The following is a 24742-nucleotide window of genomic DNA, read 5'->3' as shown; positions in this document are numbered from 1 at the left end:
TCTCTCTCTCTCTCTCTCTCTCTCTCTCTCTCTCTCTCTCTCTCTCTCTCTCTCTCTCTCTCTCTCTCTCTCTCTCTCTCTCTCTCTCTCGGCTCCGTAAAGAGTTGCTGAACATCACTGGTGTTCGGTTGGATTCATGATAATTATATATAGATAATTATATCACCACAAATTGTGATTGTTATGTCAGTTGGGCTGTTTTTAAGGATAGCCCACAGCATCAATCAAGATTAGTCAAAGATTAGTATGACCTTATGTTACGAGCCTTTTCTGCTAATTAGTCAGCATTCAACACACAACTTACAGGCGACACGACGTGAAGTAGGCTAAGGATAGGTCACCTAAATATTAGGCTACTCATACTTATCTCAAATAATTTCCAAGTAGTTTACACAAGTATATGAAGGTATACAGTCAAGTAGGCTTCATGTGCGTGTGTGTGTGTGTGTGTGTGTGTGTGTGTGTGTGTGTGTGTGTGTGTGTGTGTGTGTGTGTGTGTGTGTGTGTGTGTGTGTGTGTGTGTGTGTGTGTGTGTGTGTGTGTGTGTGTGTGTGTGTGTGTGCGTGCGTGCGTGCGTGTGTGTGTGTGTGTGTGTGTGTGTGTGTGTGTGTGTCAGCGCTATGTGTGGTGAATGGAGGAAGCGCCGTGTCGCTATTCGACGGTTTCTTTCCCTCGTGAACTTTTGTCTTCCGCTGCGCCGCAGGGGATGTCAGCGGACCGCCGACCAGCTCCGTGATTTGAGTCCAGAGTCGCATGGTGCATACAGCCAGCTGCCGACCGCGGGTCTCATGGGGCGTCAGAAGGCCAGCGCTGAGCCGTAGCCGTGGAGGAGTCACACCCAACTGCATCACCGTTAGTCGGTCCCCCGGGACACGCTTCTGGAGTCCTGAACCCGAGCCGTCAGAGAGCTTCACTGACCCGTCTGAGGGCTGTTCAATTAGTGGACACTAGAAGGTAAGGCTCCAGCCATGGATATGGTCCTTCTGAATCTGATTGAAATTATTCACTATGTATGTAATATGAAAATAATGATTGCCTTGAGAGAGAAAATAATTGAAACATTGGTCTATTGAAATGATAAATCATGTGTCAGACGCATGAACAGGCCAATCTTGAACAGAAAAAACAATCAAATTCCACAATACTCCCTCTGAAATAACTTCTGATTGATGTGATAGAGCAGGTGATTGTATTAACATATCTAGACAGGCTGGCTGGTAAATGGATGGAGTTTGATCTTCTTTGTGGACCTGAGATGCTGAACTTAATCTTAACCAAACTGTAGTTGTAGCTGTCTCGATATTGTTATTCATATGAACCTTGATGTTGTGTGAATTTGGAGGTCAGGATATGATCAAGTAAGTTTAACTTTACAATTTCATATTAATACATTCCAAGAGTGTAGTTTGGGTCGGGGTGGAGATAGTGACGGAAGGTGGCCCCGGTCAAACTAACCCACCCACTTGCTTCTGCGGTCATCAGAGACGGCCTGTTAGTGCTGAGAGAACCAGGAAGTTGCCCCCACGCATCTGGGCTCGCTCTCGTCCTACGGGAAGTTCCTGTATTTCAGGCACACTGCGCGGCACTCAGACGACCGTTTAGGAAAGTGTGAGTAAACTGCTTTAAGGAACAACTCTGAAACCTGAATCTGAACCAGACAGTGGTGGGCTGCTGTGGCCTGTGTGTGGAGGTCAATTCAGCCTCCCTGCCGCCGGCTCCATTGAGCCGCTCCTGTTCTGCCTCAATAGAGCCGTTCTATTTACCCACCAATTGGAACGGGCGTAGGATTCATGGAAACTCAATTTGTTGACGTTAGAGACGAACTTCCCCACTGGGGAGAAACAGTTCATTTAAATGAGTTTGCATGTAGCAGCAGATTATGTTGCTACATGAACAGGCCTACATTTACATATCTGCTCATATTTGACTGCCTGTTAACGGATCGAACATGACTGTTCGCTAAAATGCATAATTAATATTAATATTGTAAGTGTTATTTAGTACCATTAGTATTATTATTCTACATTATCAAAGACATTGGAAATTTTGCCTTTTTCAGTAGGCCTACTAGAGTTTTTTCCCCGACGGATGTGACAGGGTCGTCAACGGTAAGGAGCTCATGTTTAACCATGGCTGCTCCTCATATTCTGATGACAGTTGAAGACTTGTCACATTCAGAAGGTCCTCAAACAATCCTATCGGTTTAATATTCACTCCAGGGCAGGCTGAATCTTGGCTCCATAGCCAACCTCAGTATATTTATCATGTTATTAATGCTGCATATCCATAACCTTAACTGTTCGTCTGATTCATAATTCCGAGTCTTCGTCTGCCTTCAGAGACTCGGTGGGGTTCCTTCTAAACGAATCCATGATCAGATAGAGCTCTTGATGTTAGAGACTATATTTCAGACGGATTTCATCATCGTCATTTTTTTTTATGTCCCGCCTGAAAGACGCTAATTGGCTCGTTGAGACGCCAGCCGAAACGAGGGCCACTCGGCAGATAAGAGCTGAGAGTCTTCGTCAAGGGTTCAGACGAGGGGGAATCAATTCAATTAACCGTTTGAAGCTTCACGCTGTGAGTCGGATGATGGATCAAAGCTACCAAGGATTTATTTAAAATATCGTGCACCGATACTTTGACCAGCTGTTAACTGAAATAAGTGATTCTGGGGTTCACCGATTATGCAGCTTTACGCTGACACAAATACGCAGACCATGTATAAGCGACCTTGGGTACCTTGAAAGGCGCTATATAAATTGAATTTATTATTATTATTATAAGTACAAGAAAATACTGAACATACTTTTTTCAATTTAATTGTATTCACATGAACATGAACATCCTCTTCAAGGGTTCGGGATCTTGTCACAGTGGGTGGGAGTCAGAGGAAGAGGAGGTCTTCATCAGAGTGAGTAGAAGGTGTTTCCTCTCTCCATCTGAGTGGCCACCAGGAGCAACATGCTTTGACATATGAGCCACACAAACATGCTGGTCATTGAGGAGCAGGTAGGGGCGGGGCCTACTGCTCACGAGGCCTCCAGCTATTGGCTGTGGACCCGGGGCTGACCCACCTAGAACCTGGTGGTCGGTTCCGCTCTCCTCCCGCCAGTGGAGTTATGAACTCTCAGAACGGAGCCAGACGACGTCAGGGTCGATAAGTGATCTCGGTGCGCGGCTTTTGTTCACAGAGCAGACAACAAAACACCTGAAGCCTATAATAACCATCGCTCAAAGCCGCGTGTCAGTCAACGCTGCTTTCTTGCTGAGTGACTTGGCCGCATTCCAACTCCGACGGTGCCGGTCGTGAGTCTGTGGGCCACACTGCAGATGTCGTGTGTGAATAATCCATGTGCTGTGTGAGTGATTCAGCCTCAGTAGCCTCCAGTGACACAAGACACGGCCGCTCTCCAGTGGAGGACCGGCTGCCTCTCCACCAAATGTCACAAATATTAGAAAACACATCAAGGTATCAGGGCCGGATTAGAAGCACCAAATTTCACCTTGTACTGCCTGGCCAATCATCTTCAATATGTGCACAAATGGATCCACCACAACCAATCAGACATCACCTGGTTAGACTTAGAACAGACAATTTGCAAAGACATCCAGATTTCTGACATGGCCTTTCTCACTCCAACAATCAAAAAACATCCCTGTTTCAAAGCCCCCACAATCAGTTCGGGTCTGTCAGCCTGGTGGAAATTCCACAACATTACTAACTCAAAACACTCACCCTCAAAACTCTCCCCAATTTGGAATAACCCTGATTTCACTTCTAATAAAATAACCCTAAACCTCCACTCCTGGAAAGATAAAGGCATTACACATATACAACACTTACTCACCGACGGAAAATTCTCCACATTCGCGGACTTGGTCCAGAAATTCGGCTTCACCCACAAACACATTTTACAATATCTACAGATTAAATCCGCAATTAAAGCAACCGTGAATACCGCAAAAGCCAATTTAGATTTACCTACACCTGTCTCTCTCACAGCTTATTAATATACCATCGCACAAAAAAATTACTATCCAAAATCTACAAAATAATGATACAGACAGACACCACGACAAGTCTACCATCTGCCAAATGGGAATCAGATCTCTCTATCTCTACCGATGCCAATTTCTGGACTCAAATCTGCAAAAATACCTTTCTCATGACTAAAAATACAAACCTACAGTTAATACAATATAAAATTATCCACAGGACTCACCTCACAGGACATAAACTATTTCGCATGGGTTTCACTTCAGACATCTGCCCCCATTGCACCCAAAATTGCCCGGACACCTATATTCATGCACTTTGGCACTGCTCCCCTATTACACATTTCTGGGAGAAGATCACAGGGCTACTCACCACGTTCTTTGGCTGCTGCATCCCAACCTCCCCGTCACTCTGTCTGCTTGGAGATACCACTACAATCAACTTAAATCACTTTAGCAATACAACCTTGTTGGTTGCGCTAGCTGTCGCCAAGAAGACTATCCTCATAAACTGGAAATCCAAAAATAATATTCATATTTCCATCTGGAAAAACCTACTATTAGATCACATCTCACTAGAACTCTCAAACAACTCAACTGGTAATAACCCAACCTGGCCCTCACTTTCCAACTTCCTACAGTCATAGCTCCGCTGGCCCCCTCTGCCTGAGACACGGCCCTCGCATCCCTCTTACCAGTACTCCCACCAAATAGGCCTCACCTCCACTACCACTGTTAATCAATCAATAGGGTTGTGATGAGGCCCATCCACCCCCCTCTTTCATTTTTGCATATTTGTTTATTCAGTTCATTTAATTATTCTCTCCCTTTCTTTGTAACTATAGCCTACACATATTAACTAATTTCACCAGACTGAAACTCTCCTCTGTGCTGCTCTGGCCTCCCGCACACACACACACACACACACACACACACACACACACACACACACACACACACACACACACACACACACACACACACACACACACACACACACACACACACACACACACACACTCTCTCCCTCTCACAAACACTCTCTCCCTCTCACAAACACCTCCCCAAACCCTCTCGTAATCTGTCCTTGTCCCCGTATAATTCTTTATGTTTAAAAAAAAAAAAAAAAAAAAGGTATCAGGGCCGGGTTGCCCTCTACTAAACTCTGAACCTCGAGCCATTATCGTTATATACTTAAATGATACTGTATCCCAGGGATGGGCAACTTTCATGATAAAGAGGGCCACATTTTTCATCATAACCATCGGAGGGCCACATGACTGCACACTTCAACTAAACGTGAGCTGAGAGAAGCTACACAATTTTGAATTTGGTAGATATGATTTCCTGTATTCTGGTGCATTTTGGGGATGGCCACTACCTAAAAAATCATCCAGAATCATAACCTATGTACGGTATGTTAATTGAACCAACATACATTCATTTCATGTGCAACAACTCAATGAACTCAAACCCAACAAGCAGTTGTAGTAGTTGTAGTGGCGACTTAAGTGGACATCTTTCTTGACCGAGTTTTCTGTAACTCGATCAATTATTATTATTATTATTATTATTATTATTTAATTTTTTTATGTGCGGGCCTGGCTGAGTGAGGATGCGGGCCGCACTGAGTGAGGATGCGGGCTGCATGCGGCCCGCGGGCCGCCAGTTGCCCATCCTATCCTTGCCCAAGCCAATATTTTATAGGTTGGCTTGGGGCGATATAGGTTGATATAGGTTGATATATTTACCCTACCGCTGAACACCACAAACCAACAACAAACATCTGCCCCCCTCATCACCAACACACACACACACCCCACAGTATGCTGCAAATGATTTAATTATTGCCTTCTAGATGGTTTTGAATCTCTTTGTTCATATCAGGGAGTGCCACATGGTTGGGATGTGTTGTGTTGTTGTTTTTGCCTGGCGGTACAAAGGCCACCGTCTCCTCCACCCTACCCAACAGGTTCATGCACCAACGGTGGAACGGTGACAATATTCAAATATGAACTCATGACCGCATGATGCATCCCGTTCTGAAGTACTTGTGTACTCGTGATACTCACTATACTGTGTGTACGTCATACAGAGGGCTTCCGAGAAACCCTGGACGTGACGAGAATATTAATGGGAGAGTTTGACTTGTACCAAGACATCTGAAAGATTGCAGATGTAACTGGTATCATAAATCCTCTAAACTCCTGAGTGATGAAAGCGCTCATGTTGGATCTGCTCCCCAGTCTGTGGATCTGAAGGTCTTTCGGATTCCTAACTTCTAATTATTTTCTTCCTCTCTTTCCTTTTCTATGAAGCCATACCGAGAAGCCCCCCCCCCCCAAAGCTATAGAAGCTGCTGGTCTCTCTCTCTCTCTCTGTCTCTGTCTCTGTCTCTGTCTCTGTCTCTGTCTCTGTCTCTCTCTCTCTCTCTCTCTCTCTCTCTCTCTCTCTCTCTCTCGCCCACTGTCGCCATGGAGGCAGTGGGGAAGTTTGACTTTGATGCGTCGTCACCCACTGAGCTGAGCTTCAGGAAGGGGGACGTCCTAAAGGTAAGGGATCCCCACTGGGCCAAAAGAGAGAAGAGCTTTACGCTGATGCAGGGGCGGTTTACGGTCTGCTCTCTCTGCAACGCTCCAATCCCTCCTCCAGCACCTCATGAAGGATGATGTATAACTGTTTGTCTGATCTGTTATCCAGATCCTATCCTCCAACAACGGCTGGTACAATGCTGAGATGCAGGGCCAGGAAGGCTTCGTGCCTCAGAACTACCTGGACGTCCACATGCCAAGGTGAGCCTTCTGCCGCTGGACCGCGTGCAGCCAAGGACCTCATCCAACACGTTGGTGTCTGTAGACGAGCGTGTGGGCGTGGGGTCCAGGCTGAACCAGGACCAGCAGCAGGTCTTTAGCGTGTCTGTGGACTTGCGTGTGGACGTGGGGTCCAGGCTGAACCAGGTGTTCGGCTGTGTTTGTGTCGGCAGGTGGTTCCAGGAGGACGCCAGTCGCAGCTCCGCCGAAGAGGACCTGATGACGAAGGGCGTCGGATACTTCCTGATCCGCGGCAGCCAGAGCTCTCCGGGGGACTTCTCCATCTCCGTCAGGTGGGTCAGAGCACGTGTGTGTGTGTGTGTCAGTGTGTCAGTATGTGTGTGGTTCTGTTGAGGTCACATAACACATGAATACACAGGTTCACCTCTTTGATGCTGGACACTGTGGTAGATGGTCGCCACGGCCCAGCCCAGTTGAGCGGCAGCATTAAGGTCTCTGCAGAGGAACCAGACGTCCTCCTCACACTCCCCTGTGCCCCCGCCCTCAGGCACGAGCACGACGTGCAGCACTTCAAGGTCATCAAGGACAACCTGGGCCAGTACTTCCTGTGGGCCGAGAAGTTCACCTCCTTCAACCAGCTGGTGGACTTCTACAAGTCCACCTCCATCTCCAAGCAGAGGCTGATCTACCTGAAGGACGGCTCCGAGGACATCCGGGCCCCCAACGCTCACCAGGTACGGGCCCCTGGCCACGCTCACTGTTTGTTACTACATTGTTAGTACGTAGCCAACGGCACGATGAAGATCCTAAAGTCGGTCAAATGAGGTGGAAGTCGTAGGATGAACTAGGGGAGCCTCACTGCCTCAGCGAAGCAGAGAGAAAAGGTTCAGCAGTCGGCCTCCCAGTCCCTAAGGCCTCGTCCCGTTACACTCGTGTATCACTGCCCTTCCCCTGGACAGTCTGTGAGGAACATGTCCTCTCTGTGAACATATCTACAGCTATGACCAGCGGGCTAAGGGTCTCTCAGACAGACTGCTCCTGGTGTCGCCGTCCCACTGGGAGCCCCCCGGTGGTCCCAGTCTGCCTGTACAGCTGTCCTACGTGAAGCCCCCCTAGGGCTTGTCGACGTTTTGTAAACTCAGATCCGGCCGTGCTACCGTGTTTAGCAGGCGTTCTGCTAACCCGACTAATCGTGAGAAGACTAATCAGCGCAGGAGGATGAAGCTTTAGGAAGAGGATCTGAGTACCTTCATTTGTAAAGTGTCCAGTCGACACGTGTGGATCTCAAAGCTTTACAGACACCTTATTGGTGCTTATTACTGCTGGCTGAATTTGTATCGGCCAATTATGTGCCTCCAGCGACCTGATTGGTCGAAGCAAGGAATGAGCGAAAAAGAATGTGTTACACCCCTTCACCCCTCGACCGACATGTGGATGGCAGGCTGCTGCAGCAGGCGTTCAGATCAGCCAGCCAGGGACTGAGTGGACTGTACCATCTCTCTTCTCCTCAGAACGCGGGGGTGGTGTTGGCGCCGGAGCCGACCGACCAGTTTGAAGCAGCTGGGAGGCGGAGCCCACTCGCGGGAGGGGCGGGGCCTGCAGCGGCCCCTCAGGTGGGAGCCTGTCAATCATTCAGCTCACACACACTGCGTTTCACACACACTGAGATCGCCCGAGGGTGCAACCAGTTCCTCGGGTTTTAAACACCATGTCTGTGTGTATAATGATATGTGGTTACTGTATATACCAATGTGCGTTTCCATAGGTGTGATGGAATCTACGTCCTCATATATGAGAGTGCTGCGGTGAGTTTGAGTGTGTCTGCATGTGTGTGTGTGTGTTTAAATATGTGTCTTCATGTGTGTGTGTGTGTGTTCCCAGAGGGTGGCCCCTGCACAGATGAAGGCCTCCTTCCAGGTGAAGGTAGCCCCCCTCCCGGAGAGGGCAGACCCCACCCAGGGCAGGGGAGCCCCCGTACAGGTGAGAGCGGACCCTACCAGGGGCAGGGGAGCCCCGCTACAGGGGAGGCCGGCCTCGGCCCAGATGAGGGCGGGCTCGGCCCAGGTGAGGCCGGCCTCCGTCCAGGTGAGGCCGGCCTCCGTCCAGGTGAGGCCGGCCTCCGTCCAGGTGAGGCCGGCCTCTGTCCAGGTGAGGGCGCTGTACAGCTTCCAGGTGGAGGAGGAGGACGAGCTGGGGTTCTGTGCTGGTGACGTCATCGAGGTGCTGGACTGCCGCGATCCGTCGTGGTGGAGGGGCCGGCTGAGAGGGAGGAGCGGCCTGTTCCCCGCCAACTACACCACGCCGATCTGAGGAGCAGGGGGAGGAGGAGGAGGAGGAGGAGGAGGAGGAGGAGGGGGAGCAGGGGGAGGGGGAGGAGGAGGAGGAGGAGGAGGGGGAGGAGGAAGAGGGGGAGGAGCAGGGGGAGGGGGAGGAGGAGGAGGAGGAGCAGTGAGGAGCATTGATCCAAGGTGTTACTGAAGACCAAACCTTCATCTCAGGGGCGGTTCTAGGGGGGGGGCCAGCAGAGGCCAGTGCCCCCGTAAAACTGAGCTCGTACCCCCCCCCCCCTCGAAATGTTTTTTTCTTTTTACGTCGGGGATCAATTGCTTGCGATGGTGTGGCACTGACGCACAGGTTGGAACTTGAGATTTATAACATGTCATACTGACTTTACTGCTGTTGGGGATGAATGATACTGATGTCAGTGAAGGAAACCCAAAATGTTGTAATATTGACAATTGCTTTAGCCAATGAAACATTTCAAATGTATAATATTGACAATTGCTGTAACTGAAGGAGACACTTAAATGCTAATAAATAGATAATAAATGCTGCAACGGGAAAAAGCCAATTATTGTATATTGTGTTTTTGAATGCCGTTGCTTAGTACTAAACTAAAAACATGGTGTAGCAATACAAAACGGTGTAGCAATACAAAACAGTGTAGCATTACTACAAAACAACTGGCCCCAGTCTGGCCCCCCAATGAAAATTGGTCTAGAACCGCCCCTGCTTCACCTAGAACACGCAGACCTGGGATGATGCTGCAATGAAGGCCCATGGAGGACCACCAGCTGTTCTTACAGAGATGCGTGATCTCATGTCAATGAGGAGAACATGGGACAATGCACTTGATCCGCCTGTTATCTAAACCCCAAAGTAGACCTTCACTGTAGTTCAGTGTTAGCTGATGCTGTCTTTACTGCCTGTGAGTGACTGTTGGCAGATGTTTCTTTTCCAAACGGCTGTAAAAGATGTCCCTTTGAATATACTGCCTTCCGTTGACAAATGTGTTTTGTCAACGGTTTCCCCTCTGACTGGTTTCACATTAAACGGTGTAGCAATACGAGTCATTCATTTCCATTTAAACTCCTTTTAACTGCCTCTATCAAAATGCAAACTCGTCCAATCAGCGGGTTAAAACCGCCGGAGCTCTTGACTCCTCCCCCTGTACACCTTATTGCGTCACCTTCCATCTACCTGAGGAGGTCAGGTAAAGTCTGCAGCGCAACGGAGGAACCGGAGACTCTTCTCTGAACCCGTTGTCCGCGATGGCCGAGTCCCAGGTGGTGTGTCTGGACGAAGACCACGTCAACGAGAAGGTCCCGGAGACCAGACCCGAGTTCTACTACAGCGAGGAGCAGCGCGCGGCCATCGAGCAGCTCGTGAGGAACGGGGACGGCGCGTTCAAGATGCGCCTGAAGGAGGACAACGTGAAGGACTTCTTATCCGCGCAGGAGGTCCAGAGTCTCAGGAACACCTTCGACGCGTACACCTCGGACAGCGACTCGGAGTCGGAGGGCGAGAAGTCCAAGGCGTCGAGCGCCGACTCGGGGGTGCACTCCACCTACTGGCCCGAGATGTCGGACACGGAGATCCCCCCGCTGGACGCGGGCTGGGTCCCGGGGAACGGGGTGTACCGGGGGGCCTCCCGGGTGGTGATGTACTCCCACCCGCCTAAGGAGAACGGGCCGCACATCAAGCAGGTGGTCCGGAAGCTTATCCAGGAGTCCCACAAGGTAACCCACTTTATTCATCACGTTTAACTGCGTTTGCATTATGATTCATAATCATCTGGTATCAAAGCATGGCCAGGGCCTCATTAGCAGTTGTTTAAGTTGTCGATGAATGTAAAGGGAAGAAAACTCTCAAAGGTTTAACTTTCATTCACATTCATTTAAATTAGCAGACGATTTTATCCAAAGCCACTTAATATAAATAGGCTACCTACATCTGTCAGAAGAGAAACAACAATAGATCTCTGTCGTTACAGTAAGGATGTTCATAGAACCAAGTGCCAAGCACTAAAAATCGCTAGGTTAACCCATTCCCCGTATAGGTAGGCCTACAACAAAAGAGGAATGGGTTTCAAACTCTCAAAGTGTCTTATTTATGTAAGCCAGGACTCATTTAATTAGTTAGTAATAAGTAATAAACGTTGACCTTAATACAATCTATAAACTATACCTGCCGTCCGTCAAGCAGTTCAGAACATCCTTAGATTAAAAAATCTATACCAGGAACCAGAACCAGTTCATGTAGCCTATTGAACCCCTCCATACCAGGAACCAGAACCAGTTCATGCATTGAACCCCTCCATACCAGAACAGAACCAGTCTATATATGAACCCCTCCATACCAGAACCAGTTTATTTAACGCCTCCATACCAGAACCAGATTATATATTAAACACCTCCGTACCTGGGTTCATTAGTCGACTTGACGTTTGCCTGCTCTCACACCTCACAGTGGCGCGTCTCATAACAAGCGTGTCGTAACATGCAAAGCCGCGCGGAGCCAGACAAGCAGCTCCAGAGAGTGAGATTCAGATCAGGACTCGCAGCTCGCTGCCGGCGCCTGAGCACACGCAAGGCCCGCGATCAGCGCCAAAACAATCAGCTCCTCGTGATCGGCTGAGCTCCACGCGGAGCCATGTCGTGCAGATTCGAATCGATGTTGTTTAGTGTTGTTTAAGCTAATACGCAGGCATCACTAATTACATATAATTACATTACTAGATATATATTAATAAAGTATATATCTATCACAGTAGGTTTATATGCGCGAGCACGTGACCAACGCATAACAGACGAGGTGAAAGGCTCGTGAGCTGCACAGGCTCGTGAGCATATTACCAATAACCTAACATGTTACCAACCATAACCTAACATGTTAGCAACCATAACCTAACATGCAGGGGCGGACTGGGGGGAAAAAGTGGCCCGGGAGTTTCTGTCAGACCGGCCCACTCAATACACGCGCGCGGCCCACTAAGTAGGCCTACACGCCGCGTTGCCCACTCAATGGATCGCGCGTATCGAACAGTCAGTGGCCTTCTGGGAAAAATACCCATACACTTAACATTATTTTGGATGATTACAAAGAAATTACATCATATATGTATGTTTGTTTTTTAATAACATTTGGATCCACCAATTTGCCTGGATGGACACATGGAATAAAATGATTATTGGCTATTGTAACACTCCAAGGGAGGTATAGTTTGCTAGATGAATATGCTTAACTCTTGGCTAATATCAGATGGTTATACAAGTATAACTACAAAGCCTTAAGGAATGAATGTCAGCAGAGAAAGACCACACAATAAAGAAACTGGAATCAGAGGGTAGAATTAGCATGAACAATATATTAGAAATGAACAGAACAGAACATACGATGGGGTGTGAACATCAGTGGTATCAGTAGTGTTGCATGCTGGGTGTGTGATTGTTTGTGTGTGTAGGGGTGCTGAAGGTGCATAACAAAACAGTAAGTTACATAACGACGTTCCCGAAATTCAGCCGTGGTGCAGAGTTACAGCCACTCCGAGCCAGTCGCACATTGAGCTTCCCCCAAATGCGCTGTTTTGGTGGCTGTAGCTATAATGCAAATGAGGAGGGTGTGGCCCTGAGCAGCTTGCAGCCACGGTACCATTCGCTCTGTTTACAGTGGATGTATCGCAATGGCGAGGCTCACACAGCCTTTAGCCGTGTTCTGTAAATATTCTAGAACACACGGGAGTCCTGGAGCTCTATGTCAAAATATTATCATATAGCCTACATAGATATCTATATCATATAATATTATAACGGCCAAAAGATGTGTGAGCCGATATTATGAATCTCAAACGACCGCGTTGGGTTCTCCGACGTTCCTGGTTCTTCAACGTCCTCATCAATGTGAAGTAGACTGAACCACGACAAGGAGGAGAAAGGGATCGTTGCCGGGCAGCGCTTAGGCACCTCCGCCTCCGGCGGTGGTCCCTCAGCGGGTCTCAAGCTGGAGACATTCGCCGCTAACAATCCCTTTCTCCTCATGGGTTGAGCGCATGCGTAGAACTGGGTGCAGCGTTGCGTGTATGTATGCAAATCCAAATTCTCTACCTCAATCCGCACAGCTGAGAACACTTCGGCTGTGTAAGAACCAATTTAGAGGTGTTTATTAATAAGGTGGAGATCTTTTCTTACTTTGGACTTCCGAAGTCTGTAAAACACATATTAGAAGACACTTAAAAAAAAAAATCGAAAAATAGTCACCATGAGTGTGAAGACCGATTGCGAGTAGCAGTATAAAAGTCAGTCAGTGCGAATGTGATTAGATAGGTATAGCTCTTGGAGAAAATGTGCCGCTGTGATGTGACGCTTGTGCCGCTGTGATAACCATTGTAGGGCTGATGGGCGTGGGCCGGTACATAATAGTAATTTGGGCCATCGGCCCACCGGGGATGTCCCCGGTATTCCCGATGGCCAGTCCGCCCCTGCATGTTACCAACTATAAAGCAACATGTTACCAACCATAACCTAACATGTTACCAACAATAACTTGGAATTACCAACGATAAGTCAACATGTTACCAACCGTAACTCAACATGTTACTAAAACTCAACATGCTACCAACCATAACTCAACATGTTACTAATAACTCAGCTTGTTACAAACCATAACTCAACATGTTACCAACCATAACTCAACATGTTACTAATAACTCAGCTTCTTACAAACCATAACATGTTACCAACAAAAACCGTCCTAACATATTACTAACCAAAACCTCAACATCCTTTCCCTGTTTATGAACCTGTCCCTGTATAGTCTACTTGAGACAGTATATCAACTAAATCTCCAACAATACTTACCTGCTGTCACACTGTTTACAGGACGTCTAATTGGGGATTATTTTGATGATGTAATCATAGGCGTCGATTACGGGGGGACGGGGGGGACATGTCCCCCCCACTATTTGAAATACGAATTTTGTCCCCACCACTTTTAAAAATGTGCAAACCAATTGCGACTGAAAAAATCCCCACATACTCAATCGAATTCGTCGAGTCTAAAATCATGCGATAGGCGCGCACGAAGACATCATTTATTAGATAGACCTACCTAATAAACCGTTGGAACACACACGACCGGAACCCATAGCAACGCCGGTAAACAAACCCAGACTCCCGAGAAGCCCAATCCCTATGAGCTCCCCGCGCTACGGCCATCCGGATGCGCACAGAGCTTTTTGCCATTATGTTATATATACAATTATATTATATGATATACTATTATATATAGAGCTCCGAGAGTCGCAAACGGCAACAATCACTTTCTCCTCCATGCTGCAGTTCACCCCGGACTGCACTGCACTGAGTTTGACGGTTGAACGCTGATTGGCTGTTACGTTACACATGTCACTCAGTGGCCACGCTGTTGAACGCTGATTGGCTGTCATCACGCGAAATTCGTGTCAAAGTTCAAATATTTCAACTCGAGCGAATTTGTCGCGCCACAAATCCTCGTGAACGCGCTCGCCTGTGCACGGCGAAAGTGTGGCGCGACAAATCAAAACAAATCCAAGAAATTCGCCCGATACGCGTCTATACGTTCACTTTGTATGGGATCTTGTTGCCCCGTCGCGTTTGGTGTGAACGCACTGGAGAAGTTTCAAGATAGACAGCCAAAATTGACATTTTTATTCAGAAAATAGCCGGTCCTTTTGCTTCCTGTAAAAAGCATGTTTGTGACACGATATGGATACATCATTTAGCCTGCATGTGGAGGGCCACATAAGGTAAGAAATTGCTTTACGTAAACTTTGCTGCTGGTTCTGTTTGCTCGTGATGACCTGGCCAAAGGTTACCCACGGTCTTAAGCAATTGTGATCTGATTCTGGTTGGGGCTCCAGCTAGTATGCATTGTATAGATTGCAGCTAGTAGCAGCTACACACGGTGCGATTGCTATGCCAATGTGGTTATAGTTGTTTTGTCTGATTGAGATATGTGACGACTTGGAGCCTGGTAGGCCTATCCTGACATAAATATGTTCTCGCATAACCTGTGTGATTATCCTAAACTGTAGGGGATTTTATCTGCGGGCAATTTGCTAATGATGTTGCAATGAGTGAAGTCTACATTGGTCCTTCGCAAGTGTTTACTGGTGGTCAGGATTTGGCAGATGCAATTCTCCTCTGGGCGCTTGTTTTTTTTATTTTTTTTAATGCAGCATAACATATGCTACCAGCAGCCCTTGCTCGTCTTCAAAAGGCTGATGCTCAGTACCTCGTTTCATTTCGTACCCCCTTTACAGTCTGGCATTGTTTGTCTGGTAAACTTTGTTGATGTCAAGATAAGTGTTAAATTGCCAACACTGTTCTTTGTCCTGTGTGTATTAGTATTACATATCCCGAGCCAATACCATGGTGTTTCCAACGCAGTTTTGCAAAACAAGCCAAAACACAAACTGTGTTTTCAACTTATTGTTCGAATAGGATTTTCAACACCTGACTATACACTGTAGAGCATATTGTAATGCAGCGTTGAATGGATGAATAGCTTACATAAGGGTACCCAGCACTTTTCAAACCACACTCAAGCTTATGGTTATTGTCCCCACCACTTCTAAAAACAAACTGACGCCCTTGGATGTAATCGCCTTGTATTTAGTAAGCAGCCTTGAGGTAAAGATTCACATCGATATGTTTTAGGAGGGGAAGTGATGCACACAATGTGTATGTTTCAACACTTGTGTCTTTAGAGGTTCAGCCGGCTCTGTGTGCGTGCTGTGTCCTGCCCCGGTCGCTGTATGTTTCAAAGCCTAGTGCATCATCGCCGCAGGGGAGAGCAGACATCCATATTCATTCAGTTTCACTATAGAGCAGGGTTCGGGGTTGGATTTTTTGCATAGATTTCAACCGTCAGTTTATTCATTTGAAAAAATATTGTAACACAATTTTATAGGGTTGACGATGTCACATCTATTCATATTTGCAAGTAATTCATAATCATATAGATTAAAGCCTATTTGGATTCATCAGTTACTTTACATCCAAATCTAGCGTAACAGACTAGCTAGAGTAACTAATTAGAGTAACTAGAGTAACTATGGCAACTAGAGTATCTACAGTAACTAGAGTAGTTAGAATAACTAGAATAACCAGACTCACTAGTGTAACTATAGAAACTAGAGTAACTAGGTAGGGTTATTAGAGTAACTAGAGTAGCTACAGTTACTAGAGTAACTACAGTAACGTTTTTGGACGTAAGGTAGCGACCATTTTACAGCTTTATTCAGTCATTCAAAGTGTTTGTCAGTTACCCGGTAAGTAAATATATGATGTAAAGTCAATATTTAACATGAAGATGTACTGTTCCAAAAACAGTTTAGACGGATAGCAGTTAAAGGTGATTTGAGAGCTGTAATGAGAGAGAGAGGAAGATAGTGAAAGAGATTTAGAAAATAAACAACCTTATAAATAGTTCCCTCCCAGCCTCCCTCCCTCCCCCTCTCCCTCCCTCCCTGTTTCTCCGCCATTGTGAATTATTACCAGTGATCGACAACCCGTAGGTTCCCGTAACCTGCAATGGAACTAGTTTCAATCAGAACACTGGATGGATGGCTAAGGCATCTCTAACTAATTAAACTCGAAGGATAACTCTTAAATCGTACCTACGGCCTCTTTAGCCTTAACTAACCCTTTACTAATAAATCAAGCGATCCTTATGGTTTAACCTCCATGTGTGAATCCTGGGTGTGATCATCTATAGAAACTGTGAACAGGATGAGAGGCTGCAGTAATTACAACAAATCCTCCTATTCTCCGTAGCTCTGCTCTTAAGCGCTCGGAAAAACGGGTTCTGGCGAAGTTCCTCCTGTGAATGTGTGGCAATGAATCCTAGTGCTGTCGTCTGTTGTTAGGTCCCTGGGGACTCACTGACATGTGACGGGAATGAGTAATGGATGAGTAATAGCTCTGAAACCCCCTGGAACCACACAGACTTTATAGCTCATAATTATTGAGTCATTGATTTGAAATATTAATACACTGAATTGTCGAAGAAATAAGTCACATGCCCTTGTTGCACACACACACACGCACGCACGCACGCACACGCGCACACACACACACAGAGTTATGAAATAACTGGTGCTCCAAAGGTGTTGTGTTCTGGTCATAGCTGTGGTTCTGTGTGATGGTTCTAGCTGTGGTTCTGTGTGATGGTTCTAGCTGTGGTTCTGTGTGATGGTTCTAGCTGGTGTTCTGAGTGATGGTTCTAGCTGGTATTCTGTGTGATGGTTCTAGCTGTGGTTCTGTGTGATGGTTCTAGCTGTGGTTCTGTGTGATGGTTCTAGCTGTGGTTCTGTGTGATGGTTCTAGCTGTGGTTCTGTGTGATGGTTCTAGCTGTGGTGTGATGGTTCTAGCTGTGGTGTGATGGTTCTAGCCTTTGGTGTGATGGTTCTAGCTGTGGTGTGATGGTTCTAGCTGTGGTGTGATGGTTCTAGCTGTGGTTCTGTGTGATGGTTCTAGCCTTTGGTGTGATGGTTCTAGCTGTGGTGTGATGGTTCTAGCTGTGGTTCTGTGTGATGGTTCTAGCTGTGGTGTGATGGTTCTAGCTGTGGTTCTGTGTGATGGTTCTAGCTGTGGTTCTGTGTGATGGTTCTAGCTGTGGTTCTGTGTGATGGTTCTAGCTGTGGTGTGATGGTTCTAGCTGTGGTGTGATGGTTCTAGCTGTGGTGTGATGGTTCTAGCTGTGGTGTGATGGTTCTAGCTGTGGTGTGATGGTTCTAGCTGTGGTTCTGTGTGATGGTTCTAGCTGTGGTGTGATGGTTCTAGCTGTGGTTCTGTGTGATGGTTCTAGCTGTGGTGTGATGGTTCTAGCTGTGGTGTGATGGTTCTAGCTGTGGTGTGATGGTTCTAGCCTTTGGTGTGATGGTTCTAGCTGTGGTGTGATGGTTCTAGCTGTGGTTCTAGCAGTGGTTCTGGTGGATTGCGATATAATAAACAAATAGTGTCATGTCATGAGTCTACTTGCTTGGTTATCAAGGAAAATGCACGCAGATTACTGATCATTTTAAAATGTTTATTTCTCAACTCAAACATACAAACTTAAACTAGTATTAAAAAATCCAAAAACTATATTTTCAAAATTAAATAAATAATAAAAAATATATTATATATTATATATTATGTATATTTCTCAATCGTACAACTATATAACATAAATAGAATAAATAAGAAAAATACAAATTATTATTATTAATATTTTTCTAATTATTTTTTTTATTAGATCGCAGCGGTTATACAACCGCAAAGGCTGATATCGCTGGTTCTGGCTGTGGTTCTGTGGGATGGTTCTAGTGGTCGTTCTTGTGTTCTGTGTGATGGTTCTAGCTGGTGTTCTGTGTGATGCTTCTGGTGTTCTGTGTGATGGTTCTAGCTGGTGTTCTGTGTGATGGTTCTGGTGTTCTGTGTGATGGTTCTGGTGCTCTGTGTGATGGTTCTGGTGTTCTGTGTGATGGTTCTAGCTGGTGTTCTGTGTGATGGTTCTGGTGTTCTGTGTGATGGTTCTGGTGCTCTGTGTGATGGTTCTGGTGCTCTGTGTGATGGTTCTGGTGCTCTGTGTGATGGTTCTGGTGTTCTGTGTGATGGTTCTGGTGTTCTGTGTGATGGTTCTAGCTGGTGTTCTGTGTGATGGTTCTGGTGTTCTGTGTGATGGTTCTGGTGTTCTGTGTGATGGTTCTAGCTGGTGTTCTGTGTGATGGTTCTGGTGCTCTGTGTGATGGTTCTGGTGCTCTGTGTGATGGTTCTAGCTGGTGTTCTGTGTGATGGTTCTAGCTGTGGTTCTGTGTTCCCCAGGTGGTTGCCATAGTGATGGACCGTCTGACAGACCTGCAGATCCTGCAGGACCTGCTGGACGCTCTGTCCCGGCGGGGGGTGGCGGTCTACGCCGTTCTGGAGGCCGCCGGCGTGCCCCACTTCCTGGACATGTGCGGCCGCCTGCAGATCAACGCTGCGCAGATACGGGTGAGGGGGGGGGGGGACACACACAGGGACACACATGAACACACAATCAGGAACCACACACACATTAACACTTAATCAGGAAAACACACACAAACACACAATCGCAAACATACACACACGTGGTATAAAGCTGAACCAGAGCGGAGGACGAGGGCACGGCGCCATCGGCTGATCAGAAGGAATTCACCCATAAAACATGAACCATAAATCACAAAACCCGCAGCAACGACAGAGTTCTGAGGCGCTCGGGGCTTCTCCCTCTTTGTGGGTTCGGCTCCTGGACACCGGGAAGGAGGGCGCGGTCAGCTGGACATGGTTTAGAGTCAGAATCAGAAAGGATTTTATTGCCAAGAAGGGTGTTTACACCAACAAGGAATTGGTCTTGGTGAATAAGGTGCATACATAAAGACAATAAACAATGAACAAACAGTGACTATCATATATACAATATAACACAATATATAAACAAGCAGGGGCATAAGTGATAAGTAAAAAATAGGATAAAATAGAATAATTGGTTCAGCCTCTCTCTCCTGGATGTCACCTGATCTCTGGGCCAGGGAGCCACGGGAGGGGGAGGAGGGGGAGGAGGGGGAGGAGGGGCAGGAGGGGCAGGAGGGGCAGGAGGGGCAGGAGGGGCAGGAAGCCTTCATGGGGTCAGGCGAGGCCGGCGGTGAATGGGGGCTCTCCGATTCTCCTCCCGCTGTGGGGATGGGCCACGTCCCACTGCCCGGAAGAATCCCGCCCGGGCAAGGCTGTGAGGGCAATGGGAAGCAGCTCTCTCTCTCTCTCTCTCTCTCTCTCTCTCTCTCTCTCTCTCTCTCTCTCTCTCTCTCTCTCTCTCTCTCTCTCTCTCTCTCTCTCTCTCTCTCTCTCTCTCTCTCTCTCTCTCTCTCTCTCTCTCTCTCTCTCTCTCTCTCTCTCTCTCTCTCTCTCTCTCTCTCTCTCTCTCTCTCTCTCTCTCTCTCTCTCTCTCTGCTCGGTAAACAGATCTGCTCGGTGTGTGTGCCAAGTGGGTTTGCTCTTCCTGTCTCTGCAGCCTCCCTGTTTTGTGTGAAGGTTGACTTTGGTTACGACGCGGCCTACTGCAGGCCGCGTGATCCAGCCAGTGTGTACCCAGTGTGTTTCCAGTGTGTAACCAGGGTATAACCAGTGTGTAACCAGTTTGTCACCAGTGTGTGACCAGTGTGTAACCAGTGTGTGACCAGGATCTTTCTGTCCGCAGAACCTCCGTGTGCGGTCGGTGAAGGGGGCGGGGCTTGCCCTCTCCGTCGGTAAGCTCCCGGGGTCTCTGAGCTCCAAGTACATGCTGGTGGACGGCGAGAAGGTCATGTTCGGCTCCTACAGGTGAGTCTGCTGCTACGGGGCCACAGGCTGGTCTGAAACCCCTCCCTCCACCATTCCTCCACCATGAGAGGCGCAGCGTGCCCGAGATGCTTCATAATTGGTCAAAAATTGTAATGGTTTCACACAGGAGGCGGGTGGACAGCCAACCATAAGTCTATTCCAAATAAAAAGCTGACTCTTGGCTTTGGCTTTATCTAACAATCTCCTCTACAGCCCCGTTAGTTATTGTCTACACCCACACCGCGGGGGCATGTTAGCGTTTGGTCTCTCTTATGTCAGATCGTCCGCCGCTCGGTGTTCTCTCTGCAGCCCATCCCTTGTTCCCCGTCCTCTGATCTTCCTAACCCCTCCGTGACGTGTCCTCCTGCCCCCAGCTTCACCTGGAGCTCCTCGCGGCTGGACCGCAACACCATCACCGTGATGACGGGCCACGTGGTCGACTTCTTCGACAACGACTTCCGGGAGATGTACGCGGCGTCCGAGGAGGTGGACCTCTTCAAGGAGTTCAGCATCACGCGGCCGCCCGCCACGCCGCTGCTGAAGCCCGTGGTCAAGGCCAAAGCCCCGGCCCTCAGCGTCTCCATCTCCCGCTTCCAGGTGTCCCTGAAGGAGCAGAGCCAGAACAACGTCAAGGTGCCCGCGCACAAGTACCACAACCCCAAGTACTCCCTGGTGGTGGGCAACAGCCTGAGCCGCACCTGCTCTCTGCAGGACGTCTCCTCGCCCCCCAGCCCCCCGCCCGTCTCCGCCCAGAATGGCTTCCTCAACAAGCTCCGGCACGCCATCGGGGACAGCACCGAGAAGGTCAACGGGGGGCCCCCCCAGCTGAGCCCCCCCGCCCCCAAACCGCCCTCGCCGCCGCGGCCCGGGAGCGAGGAGGAAGGGGACGGGAAGGGAGGCTCCAAGAAGACTCTGGCGCCCGGGGCCAAGAAACCGCTGCACTCCTTCCGGGGCTTCCTGAAGGGCCGGGGGATCAACCAGATCTCAGAGGACCTCGACGAGGGCGTGGTCACGCCGCCGCCGACGCCGACGCCCTCCCCCGCCCCGGCCCCCGTCAGCCGGAGCCCGGCGGCGGCCAGCCCGGCGGCGGCCAGCCCGGCGGCCCGCCCTAGCGCCGTCGCCAGGGAGACGGAGGACTCGTTCGACCCCCTGGAGAAGCCCCCCGTGGTGAAGATCAAGAGCAAGAAGCCGTCCAAGCTGCCCCAGAGGAGCATGTCCCTGATGACCCTCAACACGGCGGAGGACGACCCCGACGGTTCGTACACTCACCTCACACCTCCCTCTGCCGCTGCTTCTCCTTACGGTCCCTGTCTTTGTTCCGCTGACCTGACCCCCGTGTTTCTCTGCCCACAGGCTACAAAGGCCGGAAGCGATCCCAGAAGAAGAATTGCATTCAATCCTGAGGATGCAATGAGCCCGTATAGGAGTGCTTGATCTGCAGTGCGGATAAAGTGTAGGGCCGTCTTAGGGCTGCCATCGAGGTCCCCCCTGTACTCTGGAGGAGCTGGGTCCCATGTCTCAATTGAACAACCTGTGCAGTGTGTGTGGAGGATGTTTCAGCAGCCTCACCTGGCCCGAGTCAGTCTGATTGGCCTCTGGGGCTGAGTGAGGCTGCACACCTGGTGTGCTTTGAGCAATCGTCCTCCACACGCCCTCCACATCAACATGCATGTTTAGTCCCCGGCCCGGCAGTAATCAGCCATGCTGTTGGATCGGACCACATGGTGTTGCTTGGTTTGGCCGATGTTACCCACAAGTCCCTGGCTTTGAATCCTTGTTTCCTTGACTGATGCCCTACCCCACTACCCCTTAGTCCTAGTCTGCATCAGAATACTCATACTTGACTGCTATGTAGTAGGCATTGTGTAGTACGTCACAAATATAGCGCGTCCGAATGCCTCAGTACGCATTGTGCAGTAGGCGAAAAAGTTTCCGAATGAGTACTACCACCACAGTATACAACGGTAGGTCACTACGCTATCCCACAATTCAGCCAGAGTCCGGTACCCGAAGAAGAAGTTATCGCAGGTGACTTTAATTTTGCCGGCATCTGATGTGCAGCGCACAGAGGGGAAATAGGTCATCTCCAAACATCCAGAGGCGTTTCGGTGGTGTTTGGAAGCGTTTGAGACGGTTCTACGCATAGCTGTAGAAACGTACTACATTAATGGTCAAGTAGTAGACACTGCACAGAAATAGTATATACTTAGTATTCGGATGCACCCCTAGCCTCGTGAATCCAGCCCGGTCTGAGTTCATGTTATGTTTCACATCTGTCTGGCCTCAGGCCTGTTCATAAATCAATGACAGGACAATCAACACTCAAGGGCTGGAGCCTCAATTTAGGAGGAATTTTGTTTATTACAAGAGCGGCACGCTGATTGGCGGGATGGTTTTTTAAACCACGTATGGGCATGAAATCGATTTCTGCCAGGTGTCTCCCACTCAGAACTTCTTTCTCTGGATCGTCCCTCAAGACTTCCCCAACTCAGAGGCTCCCTGGTACTCAACGGTGCAGCCAGTGCCAAACAGACCTATTGAAGAACAGACCTATTAAAGAACAGTCCTATTAAAGAACAGTCCTACCAGAGAACACTCCTATTAAAGATCATTTCATGAGCTGCTGAAGGACAGCAGGTCACAGATAACCCTTTCAGACTGACACCGCCGCTCCAGGTTATGATGCAATATATTTTTTTTTTAATAGACGTGCTATAGTTTTGTATAATTGATCCGGATTGGTTGCCTAGGTGTTGCCCTGGTTGGCAACTGGCATTCCGGCTGTGCGGGCTCTCTCGGTTACCATGGCGATACGAAAAGTGTTCAAACAGGAGTGTCGGTTTCTGGATGAGTGTGGAGAACGGAGACTTCCAGAAGCAGATGTCTCAGTGTGTAGAACGGAGACTTCCAGAAGCAGATGTCTTCGAGAGGAGGCGGCGACTCTATCGCCACATTGCCAGGTTTTCTACACTTTTTGCCTTGCAGTTTGTATGTTCTTCTTTAGAAGAGAGACTTGAGAATTACTAAGGAATTATAATGTGAAGCCTCAGGACAACTTGAAATACCAGTGACATGTAAAGTGGTGTAAATGTTTGCAATTAAAGGCTATTTCGCAACCGCTGACAGTCTTTAAAATATGCAGGATACACACACACACACACACGCATGCACACACATACATATACATGCATGCACACATACATGCACAGCCGGAAATGTGAACAGGAAGAGAGCATGCACTGCGGTGCTCTACAGGTGCATTGTCAACAGATATGTGGATCTCAGAATACATCACTCCTCTTCACCTTTGAAGCATAGTCCCACAGAGATTGTTTGGATAGGAGCAGGTTAAAAATCTATGGCTGTTAATCAGGTGATTAATACCTTGATGCAATTAGCAATGACATTGGTAATCAATGTCCGTTCAATTTCTCCGGTTCCTGTTCGTTTGTTCCCGACGAGCGCCTCGAGGTCTGCTGTTTTTAACTCGAGAACAAAGTGACTCACTAATGCCACCTGTTGGCAAAAAGATACCAGGTTTTGCTTTTAATTTAAATCTTTATTATAAAAAAAATAGAAAAAGGTCCATGTTAATCTGCGTGTCAATAAATACGATGTAATAACACAAATAATTGTGCAAGATGTTTGCATATCTTTGTACAAATGCTGTTGTAATAACTTGCTATTGCAATTTGAAACAACCAAAACATTAATAAACTGCCCTAAAGACACACACACACACACACACACACACACCACACACACACACACACACACACAGAAAACACTTCACACTCTCAAATTCATATTGGCTACCTAGAGAAAATACTTCTGGTCAATCACATAACAACACAATCTTATTTTAAACGCTCCGCATGATCCAGGGAACCTGCATGCAGCTCTGTGGGTCTGTGACAGCAGTGCAACACTGAGAGGGTAGTTGACTGTGGGACTGTTGTTAAAGCCCCGCGCTCCAGGGAGTGTAAGAACAAGGGACGCTTTAATTACAGACCCAGCCTCGTTAAGGGTCAGCTCTGAGGCTCAGAGCGGGGTCCTTGGGTACTCCTGTTGTTGTTGCTGCTGTTGATGCTGCCGGTGATCTTCCTCCGGCGCGAGGTCACCAGGTCGTAGAAGGGGTCCTTTGAGATGCTGGACCTGGAGGGGGTGGGGGTGGGGGGGGTGGAGCTGAGGTGAGTGGAGGGACGGTGGATCAGGGGACAACACACCTCTGTCCACAGGGACCGTCAGGTCAGTTCTGCAGGTGACTCATGGTGACTCATGGAGGGACCGAATCATCAACCTTATCACCGAGCCGGTTCCGCTGTGCCCCC

At 48.3% G+C, this 24742-nt stretch overlaps 2 protein-coding genes across 2 annotated transcripts; both read left to right on the top strand.

Moving 5' to 3' along the window:
* Positions 1-608: 608 nt before the first annotated feature.
* grap2a (GRB2 related adaptor protein 2a) lies at positions 609-9621 on the top strand. Its single transcript, XM_060071446.1, has 7 exons — positions 609-954; positions 6318-6551; positions 6700-6791; positions 6983-7102; positions 7318-7504; positions 8282-8383; positions 8652-9621. Exons 2-7 carry the CDS (start codon positions 6474-6476, stop codon positions 9078-9080), a joined length of 1008 nt encoding a protein of 335 aa, XP_059927429.1. The 5' UTR covers positions 609-954; positions 6318-6473; the 3' UTR covers positions 9081-9621.
* A 629-nt stretch (positions 9622-10250) lies between these two features.
* On the top strand, positions 10251-24109 carry fam83fa (family with sequence similarity 83 member Fa). Its single transcript, XM_060071201.1, has 5 exons — positions 10251-10789; positions 18897-19064; positions 20290-20411; positions 20786-21666; positions 21765-24109. Exons 1-5 carry the CDS (start codon positions 10322-10324, stop codon positions 21812-21814), a joined length of 1689 nt encoding a protein of 562 aa, XP_059927184.1. The 5' UTR covers positions 10251-10321; the 3' UTR covers positions 21815-24109.
* The last annotated feature ends 633 nt before the right edge of the window (positions 24110-24742 follow it).

The sequence above is a fragment of the Gadus macrocephalus genome, chromosome 2 (assembly GCF_031168955.1).
Source record: "Gadus macrocephalus chromosome 2, ASM3116895v1".
Taxonomy (NCBI): domain Eukaryota; kingdom Metazoa; phylum Chordata; class Actinopteri; order Gadiformes; family Gadidae; genus Gadus; species Gadus macrocephalus.
This window is presented reverse-complemented; position numbering and strand designations above follow the sequence as displayed.

What these genes read in the sequence shown, in the direction of transcription:
- fam83fa (XM_060071201.1), top strand. Translation starts at nt 10,322, where the DNA reads ATGGCCGAGTCCCAGGTGGTGTGTCTGGACGAAGACCACGTCAACGAG. An exon ending in TTATCCAGGAGTCCCACAAG is followed by an intron (nt 10,790 to 18,896) that starts GTAACCCACTTT and finishes TGTGTTCCCCAG; the next exon opens with GTGGTTGCCATAGTGATGGA. An exon ending in GTCATGTTCGGCTCCTACAG is followed by an intron (nt 20,412 to 20,785) that starts GTGAGTCTGCTG and finishes TCCTGCCCCCAG; the next exon opens with CTTCACCTGGAGCTCCTCGC.
- grap2a (XM_060071446.1), top strand. Translation starts at nt 6,474, where the DNA reads ATGGAGGCAGTGGGGAAGTTTGACTTTGATGCGTCGTCACCCACTGAG. An exon ending in GGAAGGGGGACGTCCTAAAG is followed by an intron (nt 6,552 to 6,699) that starts GTAAGGGATCCC and finishes TCTGTTATCCAG; the next exon opens with ATCCTATCCTCCAACAACGG. An exon ending in GGCCTGCAGCGGCCCCTCAG is followed by an intron (nt 8,384 to 8,651) that starts GTGGGAGCCTGT and finishes GTGTGTTCCCAG; the next exon opens with AGGGTGGCCCCTGCACAGAT.